Genomic DNA, 27,917 nt, shown 5'->3' with positions numbered 1-27,917 from the left:
CTTTCTTTAGTTGATGGGTCATCGGTTTCGCTATCTTGGAGAATCCTTCTATGAACCTTCGGTAGTATCCTGCCAAGCCCAGGAAACTCCGAATCTCGTTCGGTGTCGATGGCGACTTCTACTGTTGCACCGCCTCAACCTTGGCGGGGTCCACTCGAATTCCTTCTGCCGACACGATGTGCCCTAAAAAGTTGACTTCTTTCAGCCAGAATTCGCACTTGCTGAATTTGGCGTACAACTTTTCCGTCCTCAACGTCTCCAGCGCGATTCGTAGGTGCTCCGCGTGCTTCTTCTCGTCCTTCGAGGGGACTAAGATATCATCTATGAACACTAAGACGAACGTATCTAGGTACGGGTGGAAAACTCGGTTCATCAGGTCCATAAACACTGCTGGGGCATTCGTCAGACTGAACGGCATCACAACAAATTCATAGTGACCATATCTGGTACGGAACGCGGTTTTAGGTATATCCTCCTTTCGCACTTTCAGCTGGTGGTATCCGGACTTCAGGTCCATCTTAGAGAATACGCCGGCTCCTCGGAGTTGATCGAACAGGTCGTCTATCCTCGGCAGTGGGTAGTGGGTACTTGTTCTTGAGGGTCAATTTGTTCAACTCTCTATAGTCAATACACATTCTCATTGACCCGTCTTTCTTCTTAACGAAGAGCACCGGTGCGCCCCATGGCGAAACACTGGGCCTAACGAAACCTAAATCCATGAGCTCTTGTAGCTGTATCTTTAGTTCCTCCAATTCCTTAGGCGCCATTCGGTATGGTGCCTTTGATATGGGTGCGGCTCCAGGTTCAAGGTCGATTGTAAATTCTAATTGCCTATCTGGCGGCGGTCCAGGTAACTCCTCGGGAAAAACGTCGGGAAAATCTTGTACGACAGCAACGTCTTCAAGCCTCCTTTCCTCCTTCTCTTCTCCGTGGAGATAGACAAGGTAGGCTGGGCGTCCTTTCTTTATCATGGCGGTGGCTTGTAACGCAGAGATTATGGCGGTTTGCCGGTTCATCGAGATTCTGTGGTACACGATGGGTTTCGTACCCGGGGCTTGTAGGGTTATCTGTCGCTCCTTACAACTAATCGTCGCAAAGTTCGCGGTTAACCAGTCCATTCCTAAGATTACGTCAACGTCTCCCATCGCCATGACTCGCAGGTCGTAAGCAACTAATTTAAGCTCTCCTAGTGCGATTTCTATGTTTGTGCAAAATTGGGAAATCTCTACTATCCCTCCTACTGGTGAGGACACCATCATCCTATGTTCAGACTTCCTAGTAGGCAAGCTTAAGGTATGCACACACAACTCAGATATGAAAGAATGAGATGCGTCCGTGTCAAACAAAACAACAATAGGGGTATTGAGGATTTCGCCTATACCTGCTAAGTTTCCACTCTCGGGATTCCCTTGCTCAATCTTGGGCTGCTTCTGGCTTATAGCGTACGCTCTAGCCGGGGCGGGAAGTCTTGGGCGGACGGGCTGCTGCAGCCGCGATGGTTGACTCCGGTTCACTCCCGAGCCCATCGGTGGCGCCCTCGGCTGCTGACGGAAACCCGGATGGTTCTGCCTCGACCCGGTTCTTACGTTCCTACTCGGGCACTCCCTAGAGAAGTGACCATTCCCTCCACAGTTGAAGCACCTAGTCGGGTTCGGTCCCCTACACTCCCTGAAATGGTACTTGGCGCAGACGTTACACTGGGGTGGCCTGGCCCGGGGGTCACTTCTCGGATTAAACGAAGTCTGCCCTCCTCCGTACAGCGGCTTATTCTGAGTGGGGCGGTATCGCTTGTTATCATAGGGAATCCTACTCTCATCCCATCTCCTCTTGTCGTGGTTAGGGCGTGGCGGGGGTAGTGTCGTTGTAGTGTTCCCCGCGCTCCTCTCCTTGGGCATCGCTGCCTCAACATCCAGTGCGAGGGCTAGCGCCTCGGCGTACGTAAGGGTTCCACGGACTGCCAATGCCATCCTAATTTCGTGCCTAAGGCCCTCACGAAACTTATCGGCCAGCTTCTCGTCGGTATCCGTCTGTTCCGGCGCATAGCGGGTCATGTCACAAAGTGCGCGGTCATATTCGGTCACGGACAGACGTCCCTGGGTGAGGTTGTGAAACTCGGCGGCTTTTGCCTTGCGATAGCTCTTAGGTATGTACTTGTCGTACACCTCGGTCTTAAAGTCCTCCCACGTCATTCCGTCCACACGATCCTGGGGCATGGTCTTTAACTTAGTATCCCACCAAAAATCGGCGGATCCGGTCAGCTGATGCGTCACGCAGATAATCTTTTCCGCATCGTTGCACACTAAGGTCTTGAAAATGCGTTCCAGCGCGCGTACCCAAGTTTCGGCCTTAGCGGGTTCACCCATTCCGTCGATGGTAGGAGGCCTTTGGTCAAGGAATAGTTTCACGACTTCCCTATCTACTCGGGGAGGTGGTGGTGGTGACGGCGGCCTTGGTTGCGTCACACTTTCTTCCACCGAAGCCTGGGAGGTAGGTTCCTCGTTCCTCACGTTGCGTCTAGGTGGCATTCTGATTCATTTCACTCGAGTTGTTAGCGCACTTATTCAAACTCAAAATAGCGACGTGGCACATTTGAACGAAAAATTTTAATTCCTTCTACAAGTGGGGTCCAAGGAAAGACCACACAATAGCAGTTGTAAGGAAAAACAGTTGTGCAAGAGAACGCATATTAAGATTGCACCATAAGGTGGAAAACACTTGGGAGAAAATAGAACGAGCAAGTATATTCACGCAATAAGGATAGAAAAGAGTGAAGACGGCTTCATCGCCAGATAATAATATGGAAGGTGCGAATTCCCCATTAAATCTCAAAAGTGGTCTCAAAAAGGTCTTGGTACAATGAATGGGAAAGAGCGGAACAGTTGCGAAAGAAAATGACAACGTAAATAGAAGTTCTAGAATTCAAAACATGGGGTAAGGAAAAAAAAAACAAAATCACTATCCGAGCACTAGACATCTCCGCCCTCGTCCTCTTCGGGTTCTTCCGACTCTCCGACACTCTCCGCGTTCGAACTCTCTCCCTTCTCGAACGGTCCCATCTCCTCGTCTTCCTTCTCGTCGCTCCGGGCCGAAGGAATCGAGGTAAGCATCTCTTCGGCCTCTCTTATGATCCTTCGAGGGGCCGAAACGCGCATCCTAAGGGTCCTTCTACGGGGAACGTGGGAAACGTGCGGCTCCTCATCATCGCGATACTTCATTTGACGTGCTGCTCCTGACGAGTACCTTTGCGTTGGCGGATGGAGTGGAGGTCCGTCAACGGCGGCAGACATGGCCGGAAGTAAGACTCCTGTTAGGCCGACGAAGTCTCCTCGAGGCGTGTATTTGGGCGAGCTAAACCAGGTGTAGGATATTGAGGCTTGAGCGGTCCACTCGCTCCAAGGGGAAGGTAGTATATGGATAAGTAGCATGATTCCCTCGTGATGGGTAGTTCCATACGCGTAAGCGTCCAGCCAATGACCGTAGAAACGGTGACGAAGTTCAAGAGGAACTGGTTTCCGTCCCATTCCAGCTCTCTATAGCGCTCTACCGGAAAGTTCCTATTCTTGGCGTAGCGGTGACGCATAAGGGCGTGATAGGGTTGAACCATCTACAAAAAGGGGAAAAAGAACAAGTCAGCACCGTCACAAGGGTGGAAAAAGAATAGTAAGTGTGTGATCTCAAATGGTGCTGCGAAAGTGTATAAAAGTCAAAAGGTGATGGTACAAAGGTAGCGTCGCGTCCAAAGTTCTCGTCCTTAAGATAACTATTCGTGCGTTTTCCATTCGCGTTTCATCGAATCTCCACCTACACTAACGGCCTTATACTAGGGTACAATAAATGCGGCGGCTGCTACCCAACGGACTCTAAGGAAGTATACATAGGCTAGGGTTTTATTTAAAGAGTGTTGACCAAAGCATTTAAAGGAAACATCAGAGCAATAAAGCAACAACCTAACCTAGGAGCTTGAATAAGAAAGAGAAAGGGGTATCTTAAATAACGATCAAAATCTCAAGAGTACGACATAATATTCAGGATAAAAATCACAAGAAAAGGGCTAAGGCCTCAAATCGAAGGCAAGATGCAAATATCCCAAAAGCAAATCCTAAAGTGTATCAAATTCAGCGGAAAGCGACCAAGAGAAAAAGAATAGCTATGTATGAAGACACAACTACACTTGAAGTTCATAACAACCATCTTAATTAATTATCATGCTCAACACCCGCCACCGCTCGTCATCGTTCAACCTGCACATAAGGAAAACACATGCAGGGCTGAGTATTTTGAAATACTCAGTGAGCTCATTGCCAAAACATTTTATAAGTTATGCCACCCTTACCAAGTGAACTCGAGTTTTAAGCAGTTATAAGAGAATATCACGAGTATCACAAAATATATTTTCCATAGACTGGCCAGTCAAAATAACTCCCCATTTTCCTCAACAAAATCAACAATCACAATCATTCCATGGTGCGACGAAAGTGTGTCCACACTTTACGCCCACGAGACCGGCCGACTAGCAAGGACGGCTCCCGATCCCATCGTGTACGCAGCCTGGTAGGGTTTGCGCCTATACTCAGACCCGAATTCGTTTAATCACATTCATAGCCCTATAGCCCAATGGAGCGAACTCACAAACTAGGCATCAGGCACACAATATCACAATAAAACAAACATAGGCATGGCATAACAATTAAACCACCCTTATAACACCAATCAATATATTTTGACAAAATAAAAGAGAGTTTTAAGAGTAAAGCCCACCTCGACTGCTTAGATTTCAAGTAGTTTCGCTTTTCCGTTATCCGGCTTCGCAACCAAAGTTTCACCTTTTAATCACATAGGCACATATCACAAATTAGGTTCAACACTACTCTTACTCATGCATGACTCGATACTTTTCCCTTTCCCAACGATTTATCTTATCATTACTAATAAATAAAATCATGTTTATTATACAAGAATATTTAGCCATCAAACACACACTACACAAACACAACACACACACACACGTCGCACACACACACACACGCCACACACACATACACGCCACACACATGCGACATATTCCCTTTTATCCCACTTTCACTCAACCAAGATGCATGAGGGTTCAAGAACACCGATTAATCGGTTAGAAAGAAGAGGAATCGTGTAGAATCAAGAAGATGGGTATAAAAATACCTTAAGAGAGAAAACGAACGGTAGGAATTAAGTATTAGACTCTTTTCTTCAAAATTCTTGGATCAAACTTCAATTCTTCACAAGGGATGGAGGATCATTGGAGTAAAGTAGAAGAAAATTGGGAGAGTAAGGAAAAGGGGGAGGGGGCGTGTAGTATGGGAGAGGGGCGAAAATATGGGGGCTAGGGTTAGGGGTTTTGGCTCTTATTTATAGAGTCCAATAAGATCTTTAGAGTATTTGGTAAGATTTTATTCTCCACAATTAAATAATCAATATTATGGAGTAGGGAAGAAGAAATACCAAAATAAGCTCTAGGGTTCCAAGGCATGTAGGTTTCGAAAATTTGGCTTTTTAATTAGCCAAGATTTTGTTTTGGTATATTTTACGGAGTAGAATAAAATATCACGGAGCAAAATAAAAATAAGGATTCTCTCTATTGGAGATCGAAAAATGTGTCCCCCATGCCTTTTAAATAAGGCATGGACTTTTAATATTGACTAAAATAAGGTAAGGCAAGATCTCTTGAGGTATGGAAAGATTTGGTAGAATATTTTAATTCTAGGTATGGAAGGAAATCAAATAAGGGATTAAGTAAAATAAAATAATTTTTTCCTTCCCACAATAGGTGATTTTCGAAAATCACCAAGGTATAAGGGGGCTCGATTTTTCCTCTTAAAAATAAGGAATAATTGGGTCTTGGATTTAATTTGGATAAATCCCAAGAATTAAATTAAATCCGGAAAAATAGAATTCTTTCTCCAAAAATCAAGGGGGTTCGAAAATCATGAGAATTAGGTGGCTAGTATTTATGGAAATTTTCTCTAATATTCTCACTCACCCTTAAACAAATAATTCACTTCATAAATTAATAAATCACATGCCACATCGCAAAATCAATAAGTTTGACTTTTCAAACTTTCAACGCAAACCCTAGACTCAACTCGGCCATAGCATCACATGAAATAAATGCATTCACGACTCTACGTCATTAATAATAAATTTTAGGGCTCTAAAATTAGGGTTCTAAATTCCGAGATGTTACAATAAATATGAGATCATATGATACGAAAATAAATTAGTGCAAGGAAATGAATTTAACTTAAGTAATTAAATAATTCGAATATTAAAGAGAATTCTAGAAGTTGTTGGACAAAATTTAAAAGTAGATATTTTTCTTCTCTCCCTTATTATGTCCGTCCAGCATCTGTTCTTCTCAAACTCCATAGCTAAGAATTTTCTTCATCATTTAATTGACTTGTTCGCCGAAAGATTAGAGATTTAATCGTATAAAATATTAGAAATGGGTCACTCACCCTTAAAAGGCCTTATAAGGGGGAAGATTATCCACACTTATATAGAAGAGAGCTAGGATCATCACCAAGTTGATGTGGGACAAGATTTAAGAGTTTTAACACGCGGTTATCCACACTTATTGTAACGCCACGGACCCGAGGAAGCCACGTGGGAACAGGAGGATAAGATGATAGAGCTATACCCGGAACTCTTTCCGTGAAAGGTACCAAATTTCGGGACGAAATTTTCTTTAAGTGTGGTAGGATGTAACGCCCCGGAATTTAAAACCCTAATCTTAGAGCCCTAGATTTAATTGTTGATGACGTGGAATCGAGAATGCTTTAAATTCGTGAGATGAGTCTATGTTGAAAGTTGAAAAGTCAAACTTGTTGATTTGATGATGTGGCATGTGTTTTATTTATTGTTATGTGGCAAATTAATTGTTTAAGGGTGAGTGAGAATGTTGGAGAAAATTTCCATAAATACTTGTCACCCTAATTCTTGTGAATTTTCGAACCCTAGCCCCTTTTGTGGAGGATTCCTATTTTTCCGGATTTAATTTAATCCTTGGGATATTTATTTAAATTAAGTTCTAAGAGCCAATTATTTCCTTGTTTAGAAACACAAAAATCGAGCCCCCTTATTTCATAGTGATTTTCGAAAATCACTATAGTTGGGAAGGAATGTATTTAATTGATTTTATTTGATCCCTTACTTAATTTCCTTCCATACCTAGAATTCAATTATTCTACCAAATCTTTCCATATTTCAAGAGAACCTTACCATACCTTATTTTAATTGATAGTCAAAATCCATACCTTATTTAATAGGCATAGAACACGCCTATTCCTTGCTTCCAAGAGGGAATTCTTATTTTTATTTTGCTCCGTGATATTTATTCTACTCCGTAAAATATACCAAAACAAAACCATGGCTAATTACCTAGCCTATATTTTCGAAAATATGGAGATATTTCCATCTCCTATTTTTGTTAATTTTCCTTTTCTACTTCACCCTATTATTTTATTCTATTTATTTATAAGGCAAAAGATCCTACCAAATATTCTATTCTTATTACCTAAAGATCTCATTGGACTCTATAAATAAGAACCAACCCCAACCCTAGCCCCCATAGTTTTCGAAAATCCCTCCCCCATATGCTCTCTCAATTTTCTTCCACTTTACTCCATAAATCCTTCATCTTTTGAGAAGAAATCGAAGTTTAATCCGTGGATATTGAAGAACCAAGCCTATACTTTGTTTCTACCGATTGATTTTCTCTAAAAAGGTATTTTCGTTTAAGAGTTATGTTGTTCTTCTTATACCTCTCCTTTTCTTTTTCTTCCAACCGATTTAATCGGTGTTCTTGAACCTTCATGCATATTATTGAGAGAAAACGGGATAAGAAGGGATATGGAACATGCGTGTGATGTGTGTGTGTGCCGTGTGTGTGTGTGTTATGCGTGTGGTGTGTGTTGTGTAGTATGTGCTTGATGGCTAAATACTTTTGCATGACGTATGATGATAGATCTAGGGTTGAGACGCTAAGAAATATATGTATGTTAAGCATGACTTGAAGTTAGTAATTCTTGGTGAGTGTGACTTGAAATCTATAGGTTATGAAGAGTTAGGTGAATCGTTGGGAAAGAGAGAAGTAACGAGACATGCATAAGTTAAGAATTTATAATTGAACCTAATTTGTGAATACGTGCCTATGTGAATTTAAAGGTGAAACCTCGGTTGCGAAGCCAGTTATCGGAAAAAGCGAAACTACTTGAAATCTAAGCAGTCAAGGTGGGCTTTACTCTCAAAAACTCTCTTTTATTTTGTCAAAGATAATTATCGGAGCTATAAGGGTGGTTTAACTGTTATGCCATGCCTATGTTTGTTTTATTGTGAGATTGTGTGCCTGATGCCTAGTTTGTGAGTTCGCTCCAGTGGGCTATAGGGCTATGGATATGATATACGAATTCGGGTCTGAGTATGGGCCGCAAACCCTACCAGGCTGTGTACACGAGGGGATCGTGAGCCGTCCTAGCTAGTCGGCCAGTCTCGTGGGCGAAAAGCGTGGCCACGCTTTCGTCGCACCATGGAAAGATTGTGATATGTGATTGTGGAATTTGATGAGAAAACGGGGAGTTATTTTGACTGGCCAGTCTATGGAAAATATTTTTGTGATACTCGTGATATTTCTCTTAACTGCTTAAAACTCGAGTTCACTTGGTAAGGGTGGCATAACTTAATAAATAAAATGTTTTGGCAATGAGCTCACTGAGTATTTCAAAATACTCAGCCCTGCATGTGTTTTCCTATGTGCAGGTTGAATGATGACGAGCGGTGGCGGGTGTTGAGCAGCTTACTTAATGAATATGGATATGTTGAACTCTAAGTGTAGTTGTGTCACCATACATAGCTATGCTCCTCTCTTGGTCGTTTTCCGCTGAATTTTTGATACTCTTTGGAATTTCTTTTGGGATATTTACGTCTTACTTTTGTTTGTGGCCTTAGCCCTTTTCTCGTGATTTTGTCTTGGATACTATGTCGTACTCTTAAGGTTTTGACCATCATTTATGATATCTATCTTCCTTTGAATTTCTAGGTTAAGTTGTTGCATTAAATACTCTGATGTTTCTTCCAAATCTTCTGGTCAGTACTCCTTAAATGAAACCCTAGCCTATGTTTACTTCTTTTGAGTCGGTTTCGGGTAGCAGCCGCCGCATTTATTGTACCTTAGGAGGGCGGGTTGTTACACTTATATAGAGGAGCTAGGATCATCACCAAGTTACTTATATAGAGGAGTTAGGATCGTCACCAAGTTGATGTGGGACAAGATTTAAGAGTTTTAACACGCGGTTATCCACACTCATATAGAGGAGCTAGGATCATCACCAAGTTACTTATATAGAGGAGTTAGGATCATCACCAAGTTGATGTGGGACAAGATTTAAAAGTTTTAACACGCCCCTTCACGTGTGGGCCGGAATGACACATCGGTCTTCCATCACGTGAGTAGGCAAGGGAAGAGATATCTATCATCGACTTAAACCCGTTCTGATACTATATTAGAAGTGGGCCACCCACCCCTTAAAAGGCCTTATAAGGGGAGTGGTATCCACACATATATAGAGGAGCTAGAATCATCACCAAGTCGATGTGGGACAAGATTTAAGAGTTTCAACATAAAACATAGCAAATCAATAAGGTCTTTATTCCTATGCTATTTTTATAACCTGAAATTCAATATATGCTGAGTTTAGAAATCTGAAAATTTCGAGCTCCTTAGGTGTTGATGCATAAGTGGTTTTATGTTCGATTAATTGTTAATACAAAGCGTATGAATGTGTATGTAACGTTTTGATGGTTAATTTCAAAGTTAAAATGATATGGTATGATGGTGGTGTTGGGGTTGAAATTATGGGATCTTTGATCTTGAAATTGCCTGACTAATTGTTTGAAACGGGGTCGAATATAGGTTACATGATACATAAAATCGAGTTAAGGATAAAAAAAAAATAAAAGATAAAAACAAAAAAAAAACAAGGAAAAATGAAGTGTATGTTGAAATCAAGAAAATGATCGAACTGATTAGCCATGGGTTCAATATGTGGTGATTTTATTTGATAATTTGATCTTTGGATTTGGAATTTAGGTAATTGATTATGTTTAAATCGAATTTATCGACTTCATTACCTAGTTTCGAAGTTTAGATAATTCTTCGCTATAATGTCAAGGCTAAAGTTATACACTTAGCATAAGATTAAGATTATTATGAATCTCTAACTATGATTAGAGGTATGAATTAAGTAGATAGATGTGATTAGATTTGTTAATTGAAGTATAATTAGATAATTAGTTACTGATGCATAGATGAAGGGTTGGTTGAATCAATACAGTAGATGGTTTTATTTAGATGCTTTAATCATGAAAAATATGATCTTGAATATAAGTGATAAAGCTTAGTATATTTTTAATTATCTCAACAAAAATTTTATTATGTGAATAGTAACATGTATAGTAACAGTAGGTTCATTGAAATTATTAAGACGGCTTAATGGCATAAAATGAGTATAAGCTTGATATATTTTGAATGCCACAATATAAGCAATCTATATAATTAATTTTGGAAGTAATTGAGGTCATTTGATATTATCAAGCAATCTATATGAATAGTACCTTGTGAACAGTAACAACCTATGTAGAGTAAGAATGTGTTGGATAAGTGGGATTATGATGTCAATGCATAGTTAAGAGTGGAATGGAAGATTGCTGAAGGCATTTTAGAAATAAGGTCGTGCGCCGAAAATCGAAGAATTTGAAGAATATAAAGTTAAGAAGGAAATTATTACATTATAATATAATTAGTGAATATGACGAGTTACTATTAGTTATGATATTTATATTATGCAAATCCAGCAAATGAACCTCTAGTGCGAATCAGAGATAAAGGAATGTACCTATAAGGCAACGAATTGTCCAAGTGAAACAGGGTTATGTTCATAAGCCTATGAGGTAGCATACCCTCTCTATGGTCTTTAATTTTTTTAGTTGAGATAATTTGTATTAAATTGTTTATAAATATGAATATAGGTGAATGTTATGCTTAATTGACCTGACTGATATGGTATTCATTAATCCAATATGAATGTTCTATGGAGAAATGGTATAAAAATAGGTATATGATGAGATTAGAAATAATTTGTTATGAAAGGTAATAATATACATGATTATGTGATAAATGATTATATGAATTTGATTAGAAAATGAATATGCTTGTGGATGTAAATTCGATGAGATAAATGTGGAAATGGGCGTGATGATGATGCCTGATTTATGTGTGATAATGTCTGATCTGTCTGTGTGTTGATGTGTTATGTTGGATATTATCGGAAATAAAGTATACCTGACTGTGTTTATGCCCCGTGCTTGAGTGTATTCTGTGGGTACAATTGGCATGCCATAGGACAGAAGCGCTGCATTATCTGTGATCTCTCGTCTTTTGGATAACCGAAGCGAGGATCGTCTAATATTTTTCTATCTGTCATCTGATCTGTTGATATGCACCCTCATGGGTGGTCTGATTATCTTTGTCTGCACTCTAAATGGGTGATCTGTGCGGAGTCCTCTCGAGGACAAAAATCTACGTCTGCATCTGATTCTGTTTCTGATCTGGTTCGCGTATCCTAGTCTGTCACTAAGCACTTAATGGGGCTATATCTGTTTTGATATGTAAGAATGTTAGTGATCGTTGTATGTGCCTTGACATGTGATGACCTGTGATTTGTCTATGTTGTTGAGTGGATAAGAATGTGACTTAAAATTATAAATGATTGAATGCATGGCTATGGGTATGGAAATAGGACGTAAGACAGATTATGGGAAGTAATATGCTTATAAGATCTGAATAAGTGTGAATAAATAATATATAATTGAGTGGATTCGGAATATATGGAGCTATAAGTTACTCCATATGATGGCGTGACTCGATAATAACGAAAGATAACAAGTATGAGTGAGGAAATTAAAGAAAATAGAATGCTATGTTTATTAGAACAATGAAAGAGTGTAAATAATCTATGTATAAAGAAAATATGTAGATCTAGAAACTAGAAAAAGAATTACTACAAATTGAGAAATTATTAATATAATTGTAAATAAACCAGGGTCTTTTTCTAAAGGGTTGAATTTTGTAGTGAGAGTATTGCTACTGAGTTGTTGAGCTCACTCCCCCTCTTCTTCAACCCTACAAGTTAAGTGATAGAGTTTTTTTTATCAGAGTAGCGCAACAACTGCATCCTCGACGAGTCACTAGTTGATTGTGGAAGTTAGAAAATGGTGGGACGCATGTATAAAGTTTAGATAATCTATTTCCGCTGCAAAGTTTGATATGTAATAGTTTGGTTAATTTATTTTATTCTTCTCCCTAAAATAAAAATTGTACAAGTTGTGATACCAAATAGTGACATTTCTTATTCGGCGAGTTTGTCTATCGAGTAAGGGTGTTACAGACACAATTATTTTTGCACCTGCGAACACCAAGACCCTTCTCAACTACAAGATGTTCTTGGGATGTATTGTTTTGATGTCATGGCTGAAGGTTAACTATAAAAAATCAGCTCTTATTCCAATGTATCGTGAGCAAAGTTGGGTTGAAAAAGTTCCAAGTTTATGAAAGTGTGGAGTCTCCGGCCTATCTTATAGATATCTTGGTATCCCTCTTGGTGCAAATCCGAGAAAGATCAATACTTAGAAACCAATCACTGAGAAGGTCGAGAAGAGGCTTGCTCTTTGTAAAGCTCGGAAACTGTCAAGAGCAAGAAGATTAGTCCTCATCAAGCAGTCCTTAACAATCTTCCCATGTACCATCTAAGCTTATTTCTTATGTCCAAGACAGTGGTGGGCCGCCTCATTCAGCTACAGAAACGCTTCTTCTGGGGAAGGATAGAAGGAGACAATGGAGGAAACCTCATTACATGGGAACCATTCAGAAACCACGCGATCAGGGAAGCCTGGGTGTTGGTGAAATCTTTATTAGGAATGCGGCCTTACTATTCTATTTGTGCTTTCTGTGTGGGCTTGTGGCTACCTTTTGGTGTTGGCTTGTTTTCTTGCTATTCTATTTGTGCTTTTTGTGTGGGCTTGTGTTGTTTGTTTGTTTGTTTTTTAGGTACAGTTGTTTGGGTTGAGCCGTTGAGGGTTTTGGGTGGTGTGTTTTGTTTTATCGGTAGGATTTTGGAGTTTGTGACTTTGGGGAGTGTTGGTAGTTTGTGGGGGTTGGTGTTGTTATGTTTGTTTCCTTCTTTTGTTTAGTTTTTTGATGTACTTTTTCGGATCGCCAACTTTTTGGCTTGAGCACTTTTTCTTAATATAAAAAAAAATCTCACTTTACTTCGTAAGTTAAATACTCCGTACAATACATAAATCATATATCAAACCAGAGGGAGCATACATGTATGCATAAGTTATAACTGAACTAGATTTTTACCCCACGAAGATGTACATATATAAGATGAAAATTCAACAACAGTGTTATATTGACTAATTAAACTGGATTAACAGATAAACCAATAAAGTTTTTGTAAAACAACACGACCAGAATCTGAAGAAATTAAATTAAAACAAAACAGTTTGAAAATGAAGAAGGAAAAGGATGCTTACATAAGTTAAAAAATATTTGATGTGCGGGACTAATGTTGTACAGAGTAATAAGCATGAAATTAACTATTTCTATCAAACTATTACAAAGACTTATCGATTTTAATTAAGTCTTAAAAAAGAGAGAAAAACAATCAAGTTTGACGTCATGAATAGCATGAATGTTTAATAAAAATCTTTTTATAAATTATTAAAGTATAATAATATAACTGTTGAAGTGGGGAAAAAGTGTTTCGGTTATCTAACAGATAACGATATCAATTTTCAAGAATGAGAAACTTAATTTGAAGGGCTATAGGAGTGACTGTCCACATGGTTGTCCATAAATTAATGGAAAATAAGTTAAGCCTAGTCATCTACATAATTAGTTTAACAAATGCTACCAAGAAGACTCATAGAAATACCATAGTTTTGAAATTCGTTGAACAAGAAAGTGGGAATGTATTTCTTGATTTCGTGTGGGCTACCTTTCTTGTCTGATTTTCCATCGTCAAACCCATAATTACTTCATTTTGTTAGGCGTGGACAATATTAAAATTAGGTCACTTGCCTGTTTGTATTATGCAATTAAGAATATCAATTTAGGTATTCATATTCAAATACTAAAAAGTTACTTTCATCTGTTACTAAAGAAGGCAATTAAAGATTATAAGGAATAGGAGATGGGAAATTAAACTAAATAATAGTACTAAAAATCTTCCAATCTTTTCATTAGAAAAATGGCATGTCTTCAACTGTATCACATATAATATTAATTATGAATTCAATCAAAACATTGTGACTCTCTACAATTATGAGCCCGCCATATCTAACCTGCTCCTTTTAACACAAAAAATGAATTCTTCAAATTCCTGTAGGAGTAAGCAAATTATATTGCAATGGTAATTAACATATTTAAACCATCCATATTCCCAATTAGAGAAAAGAACGTACTATATATTAAACAAAATTCATTCGTAATCTTTACTGTACATAGTAATTCTTTTTACTAATTAGTGATGATAAAATATTCAATAACTTTTGGTTAATCTCATAACTTACGATAAAATCACAACTTTTGTACATTTCTCAATTGTCCCGTATAATTAAAATTTTGATGAAATTTGTTGTGAATCTTGTACGTTTCGTTGTTATATCTTCACCAATTAATCAATAATCATCTAAACTCGACCATCATAATATAGAACAATGGTAAGTTTATCCAGAATATAACAAAAAAACAAGATTTAAATGACAAATTTCATCAAATGTTAATTTCGTGACAATTAAAAAGTGTGGAAAAGTTATGACTTAATTAGCTACTTTTATAAGTTATGAGATTGACCTGAAGTCAACCAAAAGTTACGATTTAGTAAATGGCAATTTTCCCTAAATTATTTGAGTTTTGACATCTAGAATATTTAGATAAATTAATATTCCATTTATTTGGACATAAATTTCAATGAAAATAGTGGTTGGCCAACTTGTCTATAAATTTCCTAGGTCAAAGGTGATAAAAAGAACTCTATATAATTGCCAACCTCTACCAAATCGCTACTCACCTCCCGAATTTCCACAACAAACACAAATTAAGACACAGAAAATCTTGCTATTCCAAAGCAAAATCCCAAACCAAAAAATATGGGAAAAGACAAGAAACAAGGTTCCAACTTGGTGAAGCTAGCCTACCACTACATGATCTCACATGCTATGTATCTCCTTCTCTTCCCCTTACTCCAAATCCTCTCAACCCTACTACACAAATACAACCACCACCTAAAATCCAACCACCTCCCCTCCGCGGCCGCGTGCTCAGCCCTAGCGGCCTTGCTCGCCACCCTCTACTTCACGACGCGACCGAGGAGGGTCTACCTGGTCGACTTCGCGTGCTACAAGCCCGGGGAGGAGGCGATGTGTAGCAAGGAGATGTTCATGGACCGGTCGAGGCGGGCAGCGTGCTTCACGGAGGAGAATCTCGAGTTCCAGAGGAAGATTCTAGAGAGGTCGGGGCTCGGGGAGAAGACCTACTTCCCCGAGGCACTGCTGAGGGTCCCGGCCAACCCGTGCATGGCGGAGGCGAGGAAGGAGGCGGAGATGGTTATGTCTGGGGCCATTGATGAGCTCTTGCAGAAGACCGGTGTGAAGGCGAAGGAGATTGGGATACTTATTGTAAATTGTAGTTTGTTTAATCCGACGCCGTCGTTGTCGGCCATGGTTGTGAATCGTTACAAGATGAGGGGGAATGTGTTGAGCTATAATCTTGGTGGGATGGGATGTAGTGCTGGATTGATCTCCATTGATCTTGCCAAACAACTTCTTCAGGTATAATACAAATAATCCTAATGCATAATCAAATAAATAATGTCATTTTTTGATAACACGGATGTCATTATTGGATTATTTTACTGTAGTTTATACGAATATGGAGGTCATTTTAAAATCATTTTCATTTATAAGATCTTGTGTCTCTTTTATGAACTGAAATGTTCTAAAAACGACATGCATGTCTAAAAAAGTCGTATGAAGGATTTGGTTATATCCAATAAAACACGCGATTTTGCCTTTTCGGAAGTCTAGCAACAAAAGACACATTTATATTTTTTCATTTCTGGCAAGTAGACCCTAATGCACTTTACTAACTTATTACATTGACATTCTATCAATATACCAAAACAAAATCCACATTTCCAAAAAAAAAATTATTCATTAATTTTATAAAGTCAAATAATTTTTTAAAAGTACGTGTTGAGTCAAAACATGTCTTTTATTCACATACTCCCTCCGTCCACCAATAATCGTCCCATTTTGCCTTTTTCGTCCATCCATCAATAAATGTCACATTTATTTTTTAACTACTTTTGGTAATGGACCCTACATTTTACTAACTTTATTTCACTCACATATCCCTACAAAACGGAGGAATATATAAAAGTAAAACTCACTTTCCAATGCATTTCTCACTCTCTCCATTATTTAACGAAAACAGGTGCATCCGAATTCATACGCCATGGTAGTGAGCACGGAGAACATCACCCAAAACTGGTACTTCGGCAACAACCGCTCCATGCTCCTCTCCAACTGCATCTTCCGCATGGGCGGCGCCGCCATCCTCCTCTCCAACCGCCCCTCCGACACACGCCGCGCCAAGTACCAGCTCCTCCACACCGTCCGCACCCACAAAGGGGCAGACGACCGCAGCTATACCTGCGTCTTCCAACAAGAGGACGACGCCAAGCGCCTCGGCGTCGCCCTCTCCAAGGACCTCATGGCCGTGGCCGCCTCCGCCCTCAGGACCAACATCACCGCCCTGGGCCCACTCGTGCTCCCCATGTCCGAGCAGCTCCTCTTCCTCCTCACTTTAGTCGCCAGGAAAGTATTCAAGATCCAAATCAAGCCATACATACCTGATTTCAAGATGGCGTTCGAGCATTTCTGCATCCACGCGGGTGGGCGGGCGGTGCTCGATGAGCTGGAGAAGAGCCTCGAGCTGACCGAGTGGCAAATGGAGCCTTCTAGAATGACGCTGTATAGGTTCGGGAACACTTCGAGCAGCTCGCTGTGGTATGAGCTGGCGTATGCCGAGGCTAAGGGTCGGATACGGAAGGGGGACCGGACGTGGCAGATTGCGTTCGGGTCGGGTTTCAAGTGCAACAGCGCGGTGTGGAGGGCACTGAGGGACGTTGATCCGGCCGAGGAGATTAATCCGTGGATGGATGAGATTGCTGATTTTCCGGTCAAGCTACCCTTCTAGAGTTTGTTGCTCTGATCGTTTGTATAGTAGCCATTACATTTGTGTTTAGCATGCTTAGCATTAGTACATTATTTTTGGGGATATATATGGGATTTGTTGGGAGGATGTATTTATTTTTAAGGATTCGAAATCTGTTTTTGGATTACATTTGTATATTTAAAGTCCATTTGTCTACAATTCAAATTGATAAAAGTCGCAAGTTCAATATTGAATTGCTCGATACTTAACTTTGAGGGATATTGTTGTAATAAAGAGATTCATCAAATAGATGATTGAGAGTGGAGTCGTGGGATTATTTTTTCGATTTGAAGATCAACTGGCTATGTTTTTAGCAATTAACTTGAGAAGCCTCGCAAATGTACTCTGCAAGTTGAGTGTTGGTGAGGGGGAGTCTTAGAAAATGTTAGAAAATAAAATGATAATAAAATTAAAATTTAGCAGTTTATGAATACTTAGGAGTACAAGCTTTGTGATACCCTATATAAAGGGTGACTATCATTGAATAGAATTTAAGTCAGCAAAATGTAGTCCGTAAGATTCTTTAATTTTGCGAGTAGTATTTACATTTCCATATTTCAATCCGTTTTTCAACAGAGTTGGCCCGCTTATCAGCTTTTACGAGTAGTATTTACATTTTCGTATTTCAATCTATTTTTGACCACGCCCGCTTGTCGGCAGTGGGCCTCATTTATGGCGATGTTTTTATTGGGCCCCACTCTACAATTCCCACCAACTATGATGCTGCTTGAAGAAGCTCTATCTCGTTTCTTGCTTTTGATTGTTTCATGTTGATGATCGAATGGCCGTAAAGATCACCTACTACACTTTCAACAACAAAGGTTGTGTACTAGTATTAAATTTTTAAATTTATAAATAAGTTAGGAATTTTGTCGCTTGTGTTTTCTCGTTTCTCTTTTATTATTATTTTTTTTTTGCACCCTTCTCGTTTCCCTTTTATCCACAGTGCGTGTTGATAAATTGTTGAAATCCAATTTCTATGATTGGTTTTTTTTTTGGTGACAAGATAGTTAATTTTAAATGGTTAAAATATTAGATGTAAAATTGCATTTTTATCTTTCAAATATATGAATTTATATAATTTCATCTTTTAATGTGTATTTAATTAATTAATGTTTTACGGATTAGTTTTTATTTGACAAAATTGTTTTGGGCAGTTTACATGACATGAATTTATATAATTTCATGTTTTAAATGTTTAATTAACAAATTACTATCAATTGTCCTAGATCAGTGATAAATTAAAATTTGGGTTTGGAGAAGGTTAAACCAAAACTGTTATTCTAATTTCTGAAATATTTAATTACTGATCGAAGTGAGCCAAAATATTGTTAGCCATCAACCATATTCAACAAAAAATTGAATAAGTTAGCCAAAAATCCTTAATCATTGTTAGTTAATGATTTACGAAATACATCTAACAAAAGCATTGAACAAGAACTCGGAACAAAATCACACTATAGCGGCGTACTAAGTGCTTTAAAACCTAGATCGAACCGGCCGGTTGGACCGCGAATCAAAAACCGACTTTTTCAAAAATGCTTCAATATTTGTATTCAAGAAGGCTTGAACCCAAAGACCTCCTGTTAAATTAGTAACACCTCTACCACACAAAGCATTCTTCATAGCATGTCACTCAAAGCATTGATGTAATTCATAATTTTTTGTGTGTAAAACATCATCACAGCCAACAAGTGAGAAACGCATTGATTAAAATTGGCAAAACATCAATCGAACAAGAACGAGGAAAACGACAGGCAACAACTGAACATGGAACATGTAAAACATCACAATAAAATCGACAGTGAGACAACGGCCATGGATCCACAGCAGCGAAGGAGTGAGGGGCCTATGACACAAATTTTTCATATTTCTAGTTGTCATTTTCTGCAGATAGAAAGTTAATTGATAAGTTTGTCTGCCTAAACAAGTCCAGAAAGATGGTGAGTGCAATAAGTTCATATAGAAATTATCACTATTACTAAATGTACAATATAAACATACAAAATGTCAGATTAGAATTTAAATAATCATGGAAAAAATAGGGTATACAATACATACATGTTTCAGTAGCCTCAAAATACAACAGTCTTGTTTTTTATGTAAGGCAACACACGCAGTTCACAATAGTACTTTATTGCTTTTGCAAGGCATTGCTTCTCCAAGTTCTCAGATTTATGCACAAAGCTTCGCAAATTGTCCCTATGAGAAACTCTGTCCACCTGAAAATATTAGCACCAATTCTAAAAAAACTTTGGCTGATGAGTATTTACTTTCAGCTCAGTAATTCTTGAAACAATAATTTACAAACTTTGTTAGTACATGAAACTGAATGAAATCAAGCAAGAGTGGGGTTACCATTTGCTCAATGATGGGACCTTCATCAAGCTCTTCAGTCACAAAATGAGATGTTGCACCAATCAGTTTAACACCAGCATCAAATGCCTATGAATGTAGTTCAACATATTAATCAAATGACTGTAGACATAAGAGTAGGAGCATCCTTTGAGGAAAAATGAAAAAAGTAACCTGTTTAGATGGATTCCCACCCTTGAAAGAGGGTAATAAACCGTGATGAATATTAATGATGTCCCTCCCATAGCTCTTTAAGAAATTTCCTGAGAGTATCTGCAACAATATGTTAAGTGCAGGGATCGATCAACAATCAAACACACAGACCAACTGTATGAAGAAATAACCCAATCGAGTGGAAATAAACTAGAAAGAAACTCTTCTTGCGAGGCCTTGGCCTTTAGTCAATACATACTATTATTCTCCACAAATTCCCCCCTCAAACATCAAGGAGTATTTATAAGGAAAGACTCCCATTAAACCAAATACTAAAACTACTATGAAATACTTAAAAATTAACATGAATTAAAGAACTAAGATAGACACAATCATACTAAGACTCCTAAGTCTCTAAGAGACAAAATTCTTTATTAACAAACTATTAACTAGACTCCATAAAGAACTAACTAGACTTCTGCATAAACCAATAATTATTAACATAGTATAACAAATAGATAATGCAGAGGATGGAAGTCTTCGATCAATAACTGGGCTGTCGAAACAGCCTTGTCCTCAAACTTATCATTTTAAAAACCACTGCTACCGCTACTACTACTATTGCTGATGTCTTCACTAAACTGTTGAGGGAAAACATTTATCAGAACTTTGTACCTAGGTGAACATGATTGATATATATGCTCCAACTAAAGGGGGAGTCTTATAGAATATAAGTATCTCATTTTGGTTATGACCTAGTCTTGCTTAGTCTCTTGTACTATATATATGTGTGCTTTGTAAAGTAATGAAATATATTTACTACATTTCTCTACTATGCCCATTTACTTTTCAACACATATCCATGTTTTATTGTTCTACAGATTATTATTTAATTTTCTGCCTTAACCAGAGCACAAGTACTGCATATTGCATCTACATTTCATATAGTGCAGTCTGCTTACCTGCATGTATCTAGCAAGTACTAGAAAGTCTGTATCTTTAACCACATTCAAGATATCGCCTTCATTTTTGTCATCTATAGTTGTGTTGAGATAATGGTAAGGGACTTCATGCCTTTCAAGAAATCTCATCACATGTGAGTTTGCACATCTGTCATGATTGCTGTCAAACAAGCATTTCATATCTTAAAATCTGAATAGCTAGATTAAATTAACAAAACTCAAATATCAACCAAGTTTACCTTATCACAGCTATAATATCAACAGGAAGTTTAGAGTCCTGCCACGCATGCAGCAAATCAACTAGGCAATGGTCCTAATATTAAAAAACAAAAAAACGATACATTTCAGATCAAATGAAAACAATTTAATTATTGCATTAGTCAAGTTAGCTATCACATATTTCCGTATTTGTTAGCTGACACACCTGCTTCGAAGCAAGGACTGCAATCTTATATTTCGGATCTAGTTTGGGCACCCGAACAACAGACCTCATTGCATTGAACATCTTCCCAAGCTTCGAGAAATCCTCATCCATTTGATCACGTGGCCAGTTGGCAGGATCAAAGACAAACTCACTGAAATTGTAGCAAGGGTTTGACATATGAACACAGTCCATGCATCTGAATAACATCTAACTACTAACTTTACATAAAGACACACCAGCGAACCCAAGTAGATATTTAACGAAACATCCGCCATTCCTTGGTTATTTCTTGTATGTGAAACAAGGGAATTTAACACTCCTGAATCATGATGATATGACTTATGCTCAATAATTAAGTAACTTACAAATAGTAAGCTTACCGTGCCAAACTAAAAATTCCATGTTGTGCCAAGTAAACAAATATGTGCCTTAATGAGGTATTTTGTTTCTAGGTTCATCATGTAAGGAATTCTAGTACCCCATGTACTAACTTTTTATAATATTTTTCCGACTTTTCAAAATAAAATAAATGTACCTTGATATATAAGATTTGGTACAGTAACAAAAATAATTGCACTCAAAGAAAGTTTAAAAAGCTAACACATTAAAAAATCAAATTAAGCTTTTCGTGCAACTACGAGAAGGGAAAAGTATCAAGTGGAAGTTAAGTAAACCATTATAACCACTATTTGTTACCCCAATGTTCTGTAATGCAAAAGCTCATGTGAATGTCAGTTTAAAGATTCAAAACCAATAAGAACCCAGTCATATATTTTTAATATCCAAATTCAAAAGTAACCAAATGAATCAAATGAAAAATGACAGTGCTAGAGATGTACTACGTGATAGACAGCCTGTGAAAAGGGGAGCGACCTTCTGCAATAAAAGACATTCTCCTTTTCAGGCACAAAAACATCAGCATTAAGAATGTTGCCCCCTTTTGAGGCTATGCATTCTGATAATTTGGCGACAATTCCCACTTCATCCTGATAGTACAGAAAAAAATGAAGTCTCATTCATACATTCACATTAAAAAGCATTATCCATACACAATATCTTCCCTCTTCGTTTCATCCTTGTCGTGTATCCGAAAAAGAAGTTGAAATAAAAACACATTGAAGCTCCTATAACCATGTAAATACCAATATCTGAATAAGCATAAAGTCTCATCTTTCACATCCCATTTCATTCTCAGTTTCTCACTATCAAAATTTAATACTCCTGTGTAAATGATTCTATCAAAATGTAGCCAATATCTAGTTGCCTAGTCTAAGCTCCCAACTTCCTATAATGTGAGATGTGCAAGGTTTGGTATTTAGATTCAACGCATTTTTGGCTCTACTCAGCAAGTAATCGGTTTAAGAAATTAATCATTTTTTACTTAGAAATTGTAAAAATCTGGCTCTGCAGTGAGAGCAACACACCAATATATCAAGCAGATGCATCTTATTTCACAGTGCATAGTTCACTACCAATCAATCAGATGTTCTCGCAGCAAGCAAATTCAGTGGCAACGTTTGAGAACCATTAATAAATATATACGCACATGAAAAAGCACAATTTGTGCCAAAATATCATGGTTACTCAACACTTTTTTTGTTAAAATTAGCTAGGTTATTCAACAATTTGGAGAAGCTCGGATAGCTGGTATAGTGGTATATTCAATACTCACAATCCCTCCTATCTATCAATTCTTGTCGATTAACAAATTTATAGAAAAATAATCTACAACAGGCGCACATAGACAGAAAAATAAAGGAATGATGAGCTTACTGGGCAGTGGAAGACATGAATGCCATGGAGAAGAGCAGAGGGTGCGGGGAGCCTATCCGAAGGCAATTTTAGAGGTGTAAACGACCTTTTTGCAAATTTGTTAAGTTGTGGGGAATATCTAACGCAGGCTCTTCGGAGGAGATCCATGTGAGTGACAAATCGACAGAAATTTGAACCTTTTAAACACCCGAGTTTGGCTCCAGATTCATTGGTTAATCATCCGACAATGTGATTGGTTGGTGAATGTGGAAGATGATCAATTTTTGGGATTTGCAATTTCAAGCGGCGAATGTGCCGGATATCGACTAGGATGCCCTCAAGGAAGCTGATAAATTCATGGTTTCAATTTTGCTAAAATTGACTGATCTGAAGAATTTGTATAGGGAATCAATGAGAGCGGGTTTTGGAGACGATAGTGATTAGTGAATGCACAGCCGTCACAAATTGACGTAAGGATGACGAAGCAATCGAATTAAGGAAGAAATGCAAATACCGAATTGATTCGGAAATTGGGTTGTTTTGTAAATTGACGTGGAAATTGGGCTGTTTATTTAATCCAATTTATGTTTTGAAATATTTAGAAAAAAAAATCAGCTACTATTATCTATGTTGCTAATTAATCATGGAATCCCAATCCGTGAGAATTCGAAAAAAGGGTTTAATTTAGCTGATCTTTCGAAATGAGGGATTAATTTAGCTGATCTTTCAAAATATGGGTCTGAAGCATGCAAATTTTTCAGAATGATGGATTTTCGATTTCTTATGCATTTTCTCTTCTTTTTAATGATGTATTTTGTTTCTAACATTTATTAATTGACCAAATTATCCTCCATAAATTTTTAAAACAATTTATTAAAATATAAGCTTTTCTCCAAACTTTCTTCCCCTCCTCCGCGCACTCATTCCCAACGTCTTCTTTTTCATCAAAATCAAGTTCATATTTGTGCTCAAATTGTGGCTCGTGATTGTGCTGCTGTTCCCGGTATCACTACTACTTGATTGAATGTGATTTCGGGGCTCTATATTTTGATGATCGTGACTTTCCTGATTGTGATTACTTCTCATTCTTTAGAGAAACCCTTGAAAGAATTGGACACAATTCCCTTGAAATTCTTGATTAAAGCTCATTTCTTTGATTTGGACTTGTACCTCTGCCACTGTTGATCTTACTCATTCTCCAAGAGGCTGGCAAAAATGATACTCTTGTAGAAGAATCTGAAAATTATTGGAAAATAAATTAATTTCAGGTGCCATTGATTCTGGGCACTTGAGAAGAAAGGGACAAAGAAATCATTCCAGGGCGAACTGATTTTCTCAAAAATGGAAAATAAGTGAATATCCAGAAATCTGAACTCCTATAAAGGAATGAAAATTAATAAGATGCAATGTATTGACAAAGGCAATGAAACCGGAAAATTTGGAGGGACGATGGAGGGAGGAGGAGGACAGTGGAGGCTTGAAACTGGAAAGAGGCGTGCAGTTTGGGGGGTGTGTTTGGATGATTTTTTATTGTGTTAAAATTTATGAAGGATAATTGGTCAATTAATAAATGTTAGGAACGAAATCTATCTTAATCTAAAGTGATAGTTTGGTGAAAAGACATTTTTATTCTTTTTGGAGAAAAAATTTAAAGCTATTTTATTTACCCTTTTGGTCATTTTGAAAAATGGCAACTATTGGACAAAAAAGAAACAAATATTATTGGACGAAAAAATGGTCTAATGAAACAGTGATTCTCAAACAAGATAAAACACCTATACATACACACACCTTAAATTGAATCTGCATTTTTATTGATTGATTTACTGATAATTATTTTTTATTGCAGCATAGCATGAATCTTGGAATCCGGCGACTGCTCCGACGATGGGTGACGAAGGCGGGATGGCTGGGTGACGAAGGCGGCATGGCTGATGGAGGCAGGGCAGTGGCGGCGACTGAATACGAGAAAGTGAGCTGCCACCTTCAAAGATCCGATCTTTACCGACAACGGCGACAGCAAGATAGCGGAGGCGTGAAACGAGCGGCAGGGCAGCCGGGTGAGGCGACGGCAATGGCGAGTAAAGCAGAGCAGCGCCGCGAGGGAGGAAGGCGTGACGGAGGAAGGAGAGAGCTTCGAGAAAGAGTGAGAGAGAAAGGAGGACGCCGGAGAAAGGGTGGCGGCGGCGATGCCGACTGAGAGAGAAAGGGGAGATGGGAAGGGAGAGTGCAGCGCCGATTTGGATGAGAGAAAGAGGGAGGCGCCACATTTTTGTGTAGGGTTTGTAGGAAATTTTATTTAATGTAGTATACTTTTATTTAGGTTTATTTGTGTTGAAATTTTAGTTTCTGGAATGTATTATTTGGGCTTATTTGTGCTGGATTTTATGATTTTGAAAAAATTTATAAAAATGTAATTTAAATTGGGTTTTATATCTAATTATATGTAATAAGTGATGTTAGGGTTTTGAGTCAAGGACTTGGCTTGGGCTTGGGCTGGAGAAAATTTCAAATTAGAAAAATCAAATTAAATATTCCATTCAATTAGGAGTACTTATTTATGCACCAATTAGGAGTACTCTTTTACGGAAGAGACAATGACAAAAACAAATTAGGAAAATCAAATCAAATCAATTATTTTTATATTATTGCAAGTTTTGTGGATATAGCCTATGACATAACTATTTTTTAGATTGAGACTATTTTACTAACATTAATAATACCATGAAATATGCACTATTTTGTTTCCATCATCAAATTGGGCTTGGGCTGGAGAAAATTTCAAATTAGAAAAATCAAATTAAATATTCCATTCAATTAGGAGTACTTATTTATGCACCAATTAGGAGTACTCTTTTACGGAAGAGACAATGACAAAAACAAATTAGGAAAATCAAATCAAATCAATTATTTTTATATTATTGCAAGTTTTGTGGATATAGCCTATGACATAACTATTTTTTAGATTGAGACTATTTTACTAACATTAATAATACCATGAAATATGCACTATTTTGTTTCCATCATCAATATATCAAGATGTACACGTATTACTTTATTTGTTTCCATAAAATAAGATCATATTCCATAATTTTAGGAATTGTATAATACTGTGAAAATAATTGGATGAGACTCCTACTTACATTTTAAAATATTTTTTTTTTTATCATATACTGTCAACTAATTGAGATTTAAAATTAAGAATATAAATAATCATAAACTCCTTTTTATTAATATTATCTATATTTAAAGAGTTAGGAAGAAAATATTAAAATAGCTTTAAAATTTTAACAACATACGGTTATATGATCTGAGTTTAACACTAAAAAAATTAAGAATTTAAAGAAATTAAAATTATGAAAATTTTAAAATCAAAACCGCAAATTCAACATGTATTAATACTCCATATCATATACTATCAATTTTATGGGATATAATTTAAGGTTTTATTCTATTTTTATTTATTTAATTCTAAATAATTATAATCTAACAATAATTTAAATTAACTTAATACACTATGTATTATTAAAATTAAGAAAATCATAATATCATAATCAAATTTTGTTTGAAGGAGCTTTACACTTTTGAATCACTACTTTGTTTAAATTTTGTGCAAAAGTTCTTCAAGAAGCTATATAATTGATGTAACTTTTGGACTTTTTTTATTATCTTTGATTAAACTTTTGTTTTGTACAATGGACAATTTATTTTTTCATTATATATATATATATAGAAGAACCCAAAATAATTATATTACTTTTTGTAAACATTTTCTGTCTTTTGCTTTGTCTCTATTTATACTTCATGTAGTCGTTTAACGTCTAACCATATTAATTAGTTTGGATGGTACTACTAAATTACATATACATTAACATCTATCAAATACAATAGATTAATAGAAGATATGACAATATAGTCGCTCGGTTTATTTCAATTTTTCAAGTACATAAGGAAATGTAAATCGATTGCATCATTCTAATAAATTAATGAGTATATCTATTCTTTTTAATACACTAAATATTCCTTTCAAACAGTGTGCCAAAAAAATTTTCCCCGACTATGAGGGAACGAAAAGAGTATTATATAAATAGTATTAATTTTTTATAATTTAGACATTAGATATTGATTTTTTGTTTATAAGCATTGTTTATTTAGAATCTTAAAATGATAGATTTTCAATTGTGCTAAATTGTGTGTTTTTACAAATTCAATTGCGCAATAAAGATACGAAAATTAATTGGATTGTAATTTCATTCATGTTTGCTGCCAATATTCTCTCATATTCTCTCAATAAAGATACGAAAATGTTTGCTACTAATATTCTCTCATATATTCGCCCATATTGTGATATGAAATTTAATTAAATTGTTATTTCATTATAATCTTATAATATGTAAGTGGAGCATAATTTTTTAATCCAAAAATATTATCTATGAGTAAAATTCCACATCATACGCATTCCATATTTTTTTTATTCCACATTATACGCATTCCATATTCTTAGCAAACAAAACAAACTCAAGAAATCTGGAGTAAAATTTGTGGCGTGAAAGAGGTAGAAATAACTAAGAAAGAGAGGCGCCGCTGGGAGGAATTAAAAAGTGCTATTGGGAGGAATTGAAAAATGTCGTTAGACACTAAAAGTGAATTTGGGCTAAGCTAATATGTTTTGGACCAAAAATAACTAGGATTAAGTAAACCCTACTTCGTATTAACAAATGATAATTTAAAATTTAATTTATGGCCGTGTAGGAATATTGATTTTAGTAAATTGAAGGTATTAGTTTTAGTAAATTTTAATTATAGTCGCGTAGGAATATTATTTTTAGTAAATTGAAGGTATTAATTTTAGTAAAAATTTTAATTATGGCCATGTAGGTGTATTAGTTTTAAAATTTTAATT

At 37.0% G+C, this 27,917-nt stretch overlaps 2 protein-coding genes and 1 pseudogene across 4 annotated transcripts; 1 reads left to right on the top strand and 2 right to left on the bottom strand.

The window, feature by feature from the left end:
- Nucleotides 1-2,966: 2,966 nt before the first annotated feature.
- Nucleotides 2,967-3,604, bottom strand: LOC148927263 (uncharacterized; annotated as a pseudogene).
- Nucleotides 3,605-15,152: 11,548 nt separating this feature from the next.
- Nucleotides 15,153-17,566, top strand: LOC125200140 (3-ketoacyl-CoA synthase 2-like). Its single transcript, XM_089069679.1, has 2 exons — nucleotides 15,153-15,921; nucleotides 16,586-17,566. Exons 1-2 carry the CDS (start codon nucleotides 15,241-15,243, stop codon nucleotides 17,348-17,350), a joined length of 1,446 nt encoding a protein of 481 aa, XP_088925805.1. The 5' UTR covers nucleotides 15,153-15,240; the 3' UTR covers nucleotides 17,351-17,566.
- A 1,434-nt stretch (nucleotides 17,567-19,000) lies between these two features.
- LOC148927262 (Formyl transferase) lies at nucleotides 19,001-23,500 on the bottom strand. Of its 3 annotated transcripts, XM_089069941.1 has the most exons (9): nucleotides 23,036-23,500; nucleotides 22,136-22,248; nucleotides 21,263-21,413; nucleotides 21,078-21,151; nucleotides 20,839-20,998; nucleotides 19,898-19,996; nucleotides 19,727-19,813; nucleotides 19,430-19,590; nucleotides 19,001-19,255 (listed from the first exon to the last, which is right to left on the bottom strand). In XM_089069941.1, exons 1-8 carry the CDS (start codon nucleotides 23,180-23,182, stop codon nucleotides 19,444-19,446), a joined length of 978 nt encoding a protein of 325 aa, XP_088926067.1. In that variant the 5' UTR covers nucleotides 23,183-23,500; the 3' UTR covers nucleotides 19,001-19,255; nucleotides 19,430-19,443. The 3 variants fall into 3 exon arrangements, with proteins under 3 accessions (XP_088926067.1, XP_088926066.1, XP_088926068.1); XM_089069940.1 differs by lacking the exon at nucleotides 19,001-19,255 and having other exon boundaries at nucleotides 19,370-19,590; nucleotides 23,036-23,499; XM_089069942.1 differs by lacking the exons at nucleotides 19,001-19,255; nucleotides 23,036-23,500 and having other exon boundaries at nucleotides 19,370-19,590; nucleotides 22,105-22,214.
- Nucleotides 23,501-27,917: the final 4,417 nt, after the last annotated feature.

Source organism: Salvia hispanica, chromosome 4, assembly GCF_029641045.1.
Source record: "Salvia hispanica isolate PSC_SH4W2 chromosome 4, Shi_PSC_v1, whole genome shotgun sequence".
NCBI classification, from domain to species: Eukaryota; Viridiplantae; Streptophyta; class Magnoliopsida; order Lamiales; family Lamiaceae; genus Salvia; species Salvia hispanica.
This window is presented reverse-complemented; position numbering and strand designations above follow the sequence as displayed.

Excerpts from the sequence above, each read along its gene's own strand:
- LOC148927262 (XM_089069941.1), bottom strand. The coding sequence starts at position 23,182 with ATGGATCTCCTCCGAAGAGCCTGCGTTAGATATTCCCCACAACTTAAC. Across the intron at positions 21,414-22,135 it reads AATGTCTTTTATTGCAGAAG|TGAGTTTGTCTTTGATCCTG; the intron begins GTCGCTCCCCTT and ends CTACAATTTCAG. Across the intron at positions 19,591-19,726 it reads GTCCCATCATTGAGCAAATG|GTGGACAGAGTTTCTCATAG; the intron begins GTAACCCCACTC and ends TAATATTTTCAG.
- LOC125200140 (XM_089069679.1), top strand. The coding sequence starts at position 15,241 with ATGGGAAAAGACAAGAAACAAGGTTCCAACTTGGTGAAGCTAGCCTAC. Across the intron at positions 15,922-16,585 it reads TTGCCAAACAACTTCTTCAG|GTGCATCCGAATTCATACGC; the intron begins GTATAATACAAA and ends TAACGAAAACAG.